This window comes from Phaseolus vulgaris, chromosome 5 (assembly GCF_051622355.1).
Source record: "Phaseolus vulgaris cultivar YP4 chromosome 5, ASM5162235v1, whole genome shotgun sequence".
Taxonomy (NCBI): domain Eukaryota; kingdom Viridiplantae; phylum Streptophyta; class Magnoliopsida; order Fabales; family Fabaceae; genus Phaseolus; species Phaseolus vulgaris.
This window is the reverse complement of record NC_143502.1, coordinates 18,873,247-18,884,456: the sequence shown is the minus strand read 5'-3', so window position 1 is coordinate 18,884,456 and position 11,210 is coordinate 18,873,247. Positions and strand designations below refer to the sequence as shown.

At 36.9% G+C, this 11,210-nt stretch overlaps 1 protein-coding gene and 1 pseudogene across 1 annotated transcript; one reads left to right on the top strand and one right to left on the bottom strand.

The window, feature by feature from the left end:
- Positions 1 to 1,850: 1,850 nt before the first annotated feature.
- On the bottom strand, positions 1,851 to 2,590 carry LOC137834009 (uncharacterized). The gene is made up of 2 exons (XM_068642075.1): positions 2,436 to 2,590; positions 1,851 to 2,217 (listed from the first exon to the last, which is right to left on the bottom strand). The coding sequence occupies exons 1-2, from the start codon at positions 2,588 to 2,590 to the stop codon at positions 1,851 to 1,853; spliced, it is 522 nt and encodes a 173-aa protein (XP_068498176.1).
- A 1,434-nt stretch (positions 2,591 to 4,024) lies between these two features.
- On the top strand, positions 4,025 to 4,131 carry LOC137836283 (small nucleolar RNA R71; annotated as a pseudogene).
- The last annotated feature ends 7,079 nt before the right edge of the window (positions 4,132 to 11,210 follow it).

Sequence of the window (11,210 nt, the reverse complement as noted above, 5' to 3'; positions counted from 1 at the left end):
CTTCATGTTCTTTTATGATGTAACAAAAATAAAAATTAAGCAACCACCACTGTCAATTCATCAGTAAAACTCTCAAAACTGTTTAAGATTGACACATTCACTTGGTCTAATTAGCCTCATTCCTTTTTGTCTTGTCATTATCTGTCCTAATCAATCATCTTGTTAAATTTTCATGTATCATAATTTTAACTACATTTGAATAGGGATTCAATCATATTTTCTTTTCTAACCTGTGTCTAATTCATCTCACTATTTAATATTTAAACACAAATTCTTTTTTTCACAATTCAAAATTAATATTCTAGTTCTTTTTTATTTGAAAGAATAAACTAGAAAACAAACAAATTAAAACTGAAATTTATTCTAGAAAGATAATTCAAAACCTAAAACTAGCAAACTAACAAAAACAACAAATTTATTCAAAATACAAAATAAGCAATTAAAACAAACTAAAAAAAAAGCAAATAAACAAAAAATAAAATAACCGAAAAATAAAATAAAATAAAATAAAACAAAAAATAAAATTCAAATAACTGAATACAAAAGAGAATTAGAAAGATTAAACCATATTTTTGCTCAATTCTCTCTTTTTAAGAAGTCATTCAACTTTTTGTTAAAATCTTTATCTACAGTCTTGCTTCATTTGTTGGATCTGCCCCCCTTGAATAATAGAACCTGTCCCCAAGTCAAAATACATAACCCGCAAAATGATTATGAGGCATATAGGATTTTTTTTATTATTTTATATATATATTAAAATAAAATCAACAAAGGTAACAAAACAACATAAAACTAAAATGTGGACTAGGTTGCCTCCCAATAAGCGCTCGTTTAACGTCATCTAGCTTGACGCCTGCTTATTTCAAGGTGGAAAACTCTCTTTGTTGCATCCTTTTGTACACACTCTTCCCCTGCCTTAAAATTTTTAAGACCATAAAAAGATTTAAAGTTACCTCCTCATCTTGAATTCTAACTTGAAAATCTCCTTTGTAAATATCAACTATGATTCTAGCAGTCTTCATAAAGGGTCTTCCAAGTATCAAGAGAACCTCCTCATCTTCTTTCACGTCTGTACCGCCCTGGTGGTCGGGTGTGATGACGTGGCATCCTGCTACAGTATAGGCGTGTTGACAAGGCGCCAGGTTGGCAGAAGGGAAGGAAGTCGGGGGGCTTGCGTAGTCGCCAGTTGTCAAGTTGGCGTGTTCCGATTTCCAGCTTACCAGAATCGGCGATCGCCAGGTTAAGGATGAAGTCGCCAGATGTAGATTCCGGCGACCTAGTCATTGGAGATCGCCAGAGCAAGCACATCGCCGAAGATGAAGGAGAAGCAGATTATGAAGGCGGCCGGCGAGACCACAGGGAAGGTGTATGAAGGCCCCTAACTCGCCAGTTCCAGTAGAGATCGCACTCCCAAGTTAGCTATGCACTGGGCAGTACCATGCATAGGTAACTTGGCCAAAATGAGAGTAGAAGCAGCGCCAAGTCAGGGAGCCTCCAGATGATGGCACGTGTACGGTTGGATGCGAGCCACGTGTCCAAGTCTGTAACTGCCAGGAGAGAGAAAGCTACCAGGTATATAAGAGTTCTTAACGAACTTTCCGAGGTACGCACGTTCAGTTGATACACTTTACGCTTGCGAGTGATAGAGCTGACTGTGAGAGAGGATTTGCACGGTTCTTGTTCTCTTAGTATTTGGTGATACCGTCACTGACTTGAGCGTTGGAGTGCGATCGGCCGCAGCGGCGCCGCTCTGTTTCTTTGCAGGTTCTTGAGGTAGATCCTGAAGAGGAACGGAGGTGAGAAGCGGTGCGCACGTCGATCCTTTGACGAGGCAGTTTCCAGCGTTCCAGTCAGCAGGCAGGATCAACGTCCATCACAACAAAATCCACAGGGAATGTGAATTTATCCACCTTGACAAGAACATCTTCAACCATACCATATGGATACTTGGTTACTTGATCAGCTAACTTTAAAGTCATCTTGGTGGGTTTAATCTCCAAATCACCTATTTTCTTCAGCATTGCCCAAGGAATTAGATTTATACTTGCCCCCAAATCTAGCAAGGCATTGTCCACATATAAAGCACCTATAGACACTGGAAGATTAAAACTTCCTGAGTCCTTGAATTTTTTAGGCAAGCTTTTTCGAATAAGGGCATTGTATCTATCCTCCAGCTCTATATTTCTTTCTTCAATGTAGCTTCTATTCTTTCGAAATCTTTCAAATGTTTAATCTTGCTTCAAATTTCCTGCAAAATAATTTTTAGGGAGCAATTTATCAAAAAAATTTCTTTCCTTCTCTTTTTTTGAAGGGGGATGAGGATATGGTAAATCTTTTTCAATAACACCTCTCTCCTTATTTTTACTTTTTTCTTCCTCACTTCTTTTCTTTTCTCTCTCTAACTCCTCAATCTCATCTTCCTTTTCAGTTACTACATTATTGCAATGCTCTTTTGGGTTGGTTTGGCTGTTGTACCGTACGATCCTCGGGCGTTGACCAAAGTCAAAGTGGTGGGGTCCCGAGAGAGGGATCCACTAGAAAGTACTGCAGGGCAGGAAGGAGTTTCGTTAAGGTCCACAGCCTCGGGCATTGACCGGCCTCGGGCGTCGCCCAGGCTCGGCATAATAAAGGCGCCCGGGAATTTTGGTAGGCCAGGGAGGTGTCCCTTCCTAATACCCACGGGTAGGGATAACCGTGGAGTAGGCGACACGGTAGGGGCGTGGAGGCCTTGGGACTCGACATCCCATACAATAATAATAGATAAAGAAAGGTGGTTTTCAAGCCACACCCCTAGTACCAGAAGGGAGAGACCCAACTCACGAAGGATCTGTGCATGAGGTGTAGGGACGCGGCAGTACACACCACCGCTGGAAAGCCACTAGGACAGAGATGACCCATGAGGGGGTCACATCCCAGAAGGTGATCTGCATGCATGGCACGTGAGGAAGGCAGGGAACTCCCAGGGCGGATGACTCAGAGAATGGGCGCATGAGTTGGCATCCATGCAGTCACCCCCGCACGAGTTGCACTTCGACAGGGAAATCTTACACACTGAGAAGGCCCTAAGGCTGGGGCAGTGTTGCTAAGAAGCGCCCACTGAATGCGCAAGTCTCAGGCTGGCACGTGGACAGAAACACCGGGAAGGTATATAAGGTTTTACTATAAAAAAATAAGGTATGTCTTACACATTCTAAGACATTTGAGCATAAGTGAGCATTTTCAGTTACGATTCAGTTACGCATTTCTCTGAACATTGACCTTACGATGTTCTGCGACGAGAAGTGTTTGGTGTTTCCTGTCCAATAGCTGACTTGATCGTCGGAGTGCAAACGACCGCGAGGGCGCCTTTTGTCTCTCTGTTTGAGGTATTCACGGCGGAGGAAGGAGAACGTTGGAACAGAAGCAAAGGGGTTCTTAAAGCGCAGTTCGTAGAGACGCACGAAGGTGTTCGAGTCAACCGGCGAGAACAACTGTCAACTGCAAACTGGTCACTTTTTATTTCTTCAAATTGTTTGGCCACTTTTCCCATCTGGATCTCTATATTCCTGATTGTTGTCATGTTATTTTCTTCCATTATCACAAGTTTTGTCAGGACGTCTTCAACTTTACTCATTCTTTCAAGCATGGATAGATCCTCAGCTTCAGATGAATTATTCCGATAAGAACAGTAATCATTAGAATGATCACCTCCTCAAAAATCACACTTGATTGCTTGACTCTAGCTTTGAGATGAATGAACAACATATAATTGTTGGGGCAATTTAGCCATTTGTGCGGTTAGCTACTCAATCTGTTGTGTCAGAATTTTATTTTGAGCTAAGATTGCATCTTCTAACAACCCTTCCTTTTGAGTATTTTGTCTATCATGTTGGGTTTGATAATCAGTTGACGCCAATGTAGCAATAATCGTTGTCGCTTATTCTACATCAAGAGCCATCATTGTGTCGCCAGCTGCAACATCTAGGAGCATCTTTGTGTTAGATCTGAGACCGGTGAGAAATATGCTCAGTTGAGCATATCTTCAAACCCATGATTTGGGCATTTTTCTAAGTATCGTTTTAAATCTTTCCCATGTCTCACAGAATGATTAATCTGTTCCTTGTCTGAACACAGAAATTTCAGACTTTGCTTTGATGAAGCGAGAAATTGGAAAAAGTCTTTGTAGAAATTTTTCCTCTACATCCTTCCAACTAGTGAGACTCTGATTTGGAAGTGATTTGAGTCAATCCTTAGCCTTTCCTGACAATGACAAAGAAAATAAGCATATATAAACATTTTCAAGATCACCTGATTGAAAGCCTATTGTTCCCACCAATTCATAAAATGTAGACAAATGTGAACATGGATCCTCATGATCCTTTGGCTTGAATTGATGGGTAATGATGAGAGTGAGAAAAGCGGGTTTTATTTTTAAGGCCTTGTCGGTAGCAGGTATTGCAATACTAGAAAAATGCCTTGGCCCTTGATACGTAACATAATCTCCAAGTGTCCTCTTAGGAGGTGGTGCTTGATTTTTTGTCATGTTACTTTCCTGAGAAGTATTAGTGAAAAAAAAACAGAGTATTTTTTTTCTTTTTAAAAAATAAAATAAAAGACAAATAAAATAAATTTGAAGATAAAATAAAAACAAATCTACAAAATAAAATAAACAAAAATAAAATAATAAAATAAATATAAAATAAAACACTAAAATGACTCTAAGAGAAAAAAATAACAAAAATATTCAGAAAATAAATATAGATAACAACTTACGTAAACTAAAAACTAAAGACAAAAATAAGAGAAAAAAATAAAACAATAAAATGAATAAATAAAAAGTATAAAAATAAATAAATAAAAACTTAAGAATAACATACTTAAAATAACAAGTAAATACTAGGAGTAAAATAAAAACAAAATAAAACAGAAAAATATAATCCTAAACAACTAAATACTATGCAAACTAAGTTTTCGTAAAAATAAAAACTAAAATTAATAATGATAAATAATTAAAACAAATAAATAGAAACTACGTAAACCTAAATAAAACTACGTAACTAAACCTAAAGAAAAAGAACTATAATAAAATATAATAAAATCAAAACAAAATCAAAAGGAAAATAAAAAATAAATCTGAAAATAAATAGAAACAAATAAAATCAAAATAAGAATTAAAATAATACAGTAAATCTGCAAATTAAAATAAAATAAAATAAAATAAAAAAACTCTGTTTAAAACAAAATAAAAACAGTAACAAATATAATAAAAAATTAAAACAAATTAAAATATTCACAATATTTAGGAAATTATACTCAACAACTCAAACATGTTAACCCGACAATGGCGCCAAAACACATGATGTCTTTTTACGATAAGTGCACCGCGTTTGTCAAAAGTAATAATTGTCCCTAAGGACGGATATCGATCCCACAAGGAACAATATTCGTTAAATATAACAATAGAACAATAAAAAGAGTTTTGAGTTGGTTAAGTTAGCACTGATCAATAAGAAAACAAACAAAGAATTAGTTGCTCCAATTGGAAAAATAGGGATTAAGTTTCATGTCAATATTAAGTTCTTTGATTGAAATTGATTCACGTATAAAAATCATTTATATTGATTCCTCGCATATAAAATCCTTAAGAATGTCCCCTAACTATCGATTCCTCGCATAATTATAAGAACAACTTAGAAAAAAGCTCAGACGTTTAATAGCAATTAACATTTCAAGTCTATTCCTAGCACTCAAATATGTTAAGTATTGTTGTTTAGGTCCAAACCCTAAAAATACCTCTCGGTTAGATTTAGGATTCTCAATTTGTCACGGAAAGTTAAAAGTAAAACAAGAATACCAATAATCAATCAAGAATTGAATATTAATATATAAGATATCACCTCAATACATAAGAGTTTGAGCAGATTACTCCCAATCCCAAAGGGTAGAATTAACCACGCATACTTCTAGCACCTTCCATTCTCCCAATTGGGTTACAATTCACTCTATGGTGTTCTCCTATCAATCTGGCACCATAGGGTTGGGCCTCTAACCCTCTATTTATCCTAGTTTTCTAGGGTTAGGTTGCTTCCTGTGTTGCGCTAATGGACTAAATGATAAAACATAAAAAAGGCTCAATATTTCTTTGCATCTTTTTCCATTTTGGGACCTTCCAGCTTTCTCTTTTTAGTTCAAATTATTCTCCTTTACTCCAAATTTTCAATCCTCCCTAGAAATTTGCAATTAACACCAAATTTGGGAATAAAATGCTCTTATTCAAATAATGCTCATAAAAATGTAAAAAGTTATAAATTCATAAATTATGGATTATTTTATATGTAAATTAGCAATAAATCCGCATTAGTGCCTATATTTTAATATGAAATATTACTGAAATTAGACACTTATCAGTAGGACGTACCAGTTGTGAAAGAGCTGCCAGTTGAAGTTCCCGCACACTCAAGCTAAGACCCACTATGAGAACTCTCAAGTCTAAAAAAAACACTCCTATAGAGTTTCTTTACTATATTCAAATTCAATGTGAAAAGACATGAGGTCAAGCACCCTATTTATAGGGAAGGGGTGCCTTGGTGGGCAAGAGAGAGGAGAGGGGAGAAGGGGGAGGGAGGGGCGCTAAGGTTTGACTAAGGTCAATGCCACCCCTACTAACCTAGTGTCTAGAAGGTAGGTCAACCTTCCTAAACCTAGGTGCCTTGTCTTGCAAAAATGGGTTTGGCACAAACCTAATTTGCTAAGTATACTCCCATTTATGCTATGTGAACCTAATCTACTGAAATTACAAATAAAGAAACTAGCTAGTGCTCAACTCCCATCACATGGGCTCTACTTTTGGTGATCCTTTCAGGAATAATAGGCTCTGAAGCACAAGCTAGTGGATGGTCTTGACCTAGCCTTGGATCTTGTGTCATGCTCTGGGTCATCCTTCTGGAAGGTTGGGCTTGGTCAGAAAATGCTCTATCTTTCAGGTCTTCATCATGACTCCTCGTAAATGCTTGACCATGTGGCATTTTCTGATTGGGGGCTCGTACGGTGGTGTCAATGGGTTTGGTGGATTAGGGTTTTCAGGAGTTGGTAGTTCAAAAGTGGTGAGGTGGGTGTAGTTGTGTTAGATACATTCTTTGAGGGTATCCCTTTGAACAGGCGGAGTAGCAAGACGTGAAACATTGGGTAGATTCATAATGTCGGGGGCAACCAGATGATGGAGATAAAGCTCAAGAGGACATGGAGGCCAATCAACAAGGTCAAGAAGAGGTAGAGGCACAAATGGAGGACGCCCATGGAGGTCAAAGCCCACCTCAAAGGCTTACAAGAAGCATGTTCAAAGCTTTAGGAGTAGAGGACATTTATTTTCTCTTTTTGTAATTTCTTTGGTTGAAGGTGCTTAGAGGGAAACATTAGAAACCTCTTTTGTTATAGCATCTTTTAGGCTTTAGTTAGGAGCTTTAGGAAGGGGGGTGTATTAGTAGATAAGTGTAGGAGTAGAATAGGAGGTGCCAAAGTGAAGGAAGAGGTCACACCTTCCTCATGCCTCGTAAATAGGCGCCGGTTCTAGTTTGTTTTAGGGGGGAAATTTGAAATTGTTTAGCTTACATTTTCAGCACCTTAGGCTATAAATAGAGGTGCTTCCTTTGTAAATTTCATATTTGAATTTTAGAGAAAAGAAACTATACTCAAATTTTGAGTGATCATTGGAGAGCTTTTGAGCCTTCTTCTCTAGTCTCATCTTGAAGGATCCATGGTGTCCTCAAGTGGCGGCAGCACACTCATCTAGGAGCAACCATCCTTCTAGTGGCGTGATCATCCAGCCATACATCCATCTTCATGAGCACTCTCTTCTCCTTCCTTTCTTCTTTTGTTAATTCCTTGTTTTAGCTTGTTTCCTTGTTGATTTTGGTTCGGCAGTTTTCATTTTATTTGTGTTGCTTCGGTTCTTTTATGGTGCCTTGCTGTTCTTCATCTTTCTTCTTCATTTTCCAGCTTTTTGTTTGGTTCATTTTAATTTCCAGCATTCAAATTCAGTTTGCTTAGCTTTTGTGCCTTTTTGTTCAGTTCAATTTGACAATAATTGGATCTTCTATATGAGTTTGTGTTTTGGCACTAGTTTTGGTGAGTTCTTGTTCATAGAACCTTGATCCATTTCTATGATAAAGTGCCTAGCTCTTAACCAACTCAAGATGATTCCTAAGAATGTCAAGAATCATTCTAATTGTGCTAGTGGAATCACATCATGTGGTATCATGAGGTTAGGTGTGTTCTTGTTTAATTGTTGAGTTGTGTAGTACTTTATTTCAAGAGCTCTTTTAATTTCTTGCAATTTAAGTTTCTGTTTTAGGCTTATTTTGAGTATACTTGCTGTTTTTAATTCTTTTGCCTATCATATGTTTGAGTATTTTCCTTTTTGAATAATGTCAAGTTTTGTCTTAGTCATGTTATTCCATAATTGTCATTACTTCTAGTAGTACTTTTATTGTTTTTGATTGTTTCTTGCTTTGGTGTCATATAATTTTCTGAATTGATATTGATCCTTTGTGCATTTTCTTTTTAGAATTGAGTTCATACTTGTATTCTAGACCTATACAAGTTCCAATACATCATTTTCCATTATGTCTTTGCTAGTTCATAATTCTGTTTTTTATTCCTATTAGGATTCCTCTGTTTCTGAAAAAAAGTGCTTACTGTTTTTCCTTATTGCAATTGATTTACTCACTGGAAAATTCTGAAATTATGGATTTGTGATATTCAAAGTGTTAGAAAAGAGTAGAAAAAATAATCATTCAAAAATTCAAAGTACACAAAAAATGATAAATAAAATAAAAAAAAGTGTACAGTGCTGCCGAAAAGAATACGGTAATCTGGCCGCGATTTTAAAAAATTTATCTCAATTAATTGGCTTACTGTTTTTAATTGATTCCAGTGCCATTATTGAGTTAACATCTTGAAGTTTCTGTGGTTTAATTTTCATAATCCAGTTCGCTCTACATCATTCCAGTTAAATCAGTGAATATCAAGCACAATATGCTTTAAAAAAAAAAAATTCCAGTAGCTAAATTTTTTGTTTTCTTCATCTACTCTAGTGCTTTTCCTTAAGTATTCTTTTGTGTGCCTACTTTCTCATTGAGTTCTTTATTTTCTTGATTGTCTTTCATTCTTTACTCTTTGAGTTTGTCTTACATATAGTTTTCCTTTTGCAAATACCTTTCTTTGCTTATACCTTTTCTTGTTTGTCTTTATTGTTTCATTGGTTTTGTGGTGGTTGCCTTTGAGATTGGTGTGCTTGCTTTGACATCTTTCATTTGAGGATTCCAAGGCCTCAAGATCAGATTGGTGCAAGGACATTATTTCTTTGAGAGTGACCTATTTTTCTGCCTCAATTCACTTCGGCATTTTTGCTTAAAACACTCACTGTTTTTGCTAATTTTTGTTTCTTAACTTGTTTGCTGTTTTTGTGTGTTTGCTGTTTTTTTTATTTCCAAAATGGCTGGATTTTCAAGTGATGCATCATACAAGCAGAATTCTCCTTCCAAAGCTTCAATCCTCGGTGAATTACATGAAGCTCAAAGAACCATTAGACGCTTGGAGGAGAAATTGCAAAAGATGGAGGTGCAACAGGCTAGACTATCTCCTTCAATTCATGATGATTTTGGCCGTCAACAAGAGTTTCTTCCAATGATTTTGGCCGTGAAGATGAGCATAGGAGAAGGAGAAATCCACCCCAAGTCCATCGACAAAGACATCATCACCAAGGGGAAAGAACTCACTATGGCAATGGCTTTTATCATGATGCAAAGTCTAGGCTTCCTTCGGTCAAGCTACCTTGTTTTAATGGCTTTAGTGATCCTAATGTATATTTAGATTGGGAGGCTAAGTGTGAACAAATATTTGAGATCCATGAGATCCAAGATGAGCATAAGCTTAAGCTAGCCACCCTAGAGTTTAGTGATTATGCCATGAAATGGTGGCATGGAATTGTAAAGGACATTATCTATCACAAGGGTCCTCCTGTGGACTCTTGGAACTCTTTAAAGGATCATATGCGCACTAGGTTTGTGCCCCCACATTTTAGGAAATACCTCATGTTGAGACTCCAACGGTTTCAACAAGGCACGCTAAATGTGGATGAATATTATAAGGAGCTTGAGACGCTTGTGCTTAAAATTGAATTAGAAGAAAGTGAGGAAGCTATGATTGCTAGGTTTGTGAGTGGTCTTAGGAAGGATATTCAAGACATTGTTGAGTTACAAGAGTATTCATCATTGGGCTCTTTAGTTCATCTTGCAATGAAGGTGGAAGCCCAACTTGCTAAGAAAAACTCTTTAAAAAATGCTTCCAATGATGGATACTACTCCAAGTCTTGGAGAAACAAAAATTCTTTTTCTAAACATCCTTCCAAAGATTCTTCTTTCAAACCCAAGGAAACTAAGCCATCTACTTCTAGACCTAAGTCTCCCACTAGAACATCCAATACTAAATGCTTTAAATGTATGGGTTATGGTCATATAGCTGCAAATTGTCCTTCCAAACGAAGTATGTACATGCATGAGGGCATTGTAGTTAGTGAGCATGATTCGGATTCTCCTAATTATTCATTGCATTCTCATGCATCTAGTGAGGAAGAGAGTGAATGTCCACTTGAAGGGGACTTGTTAGTTATGAGAAGACTTCTTGGACAAGTTTCACAACCTTTTGATGAAAGTCAAAGGGAAAATATTTTCCATGCAAGATGTCTTATTCAAAACAACATTTGTTCCTTGATAGTGGATGGGGGTAGTTGTGCAAATGTGGCTAGTACAAGAGTAGTAGATAAGCTTGGATTGCCTACTATCTCTCATACAAAGCCCTACAAATTACAATGGCTTAGTGAAGTAGGAGAAATAATTGTCAATAAACAAGTCCTCATCCATTTCTCCATTGGAAAATACAAAGATGAGGTATTATGTGATGTTGTGCCCATGGAAGCCACTCATGTTCTTTTGGGAAGGCCTTGGCAATTTGATAGAAAAGTTTTACATGATGGCTTTACCTACAAACTATCTTTTGAATTCCATGGTCACAAGGTTACTTTAAAATCTCTCTCTCCAAGAGAAGTCCATGAGGACCAAGTTATCATGAAGAAAAAGAGGGAGAGTGAAAAAGATAAAAAAGATAAAAAAGATAAGAGTTCTAAGCCTACACTCCTTGTGTCTAGGCGTGACATTGAAAGGGAAATAGTGGCT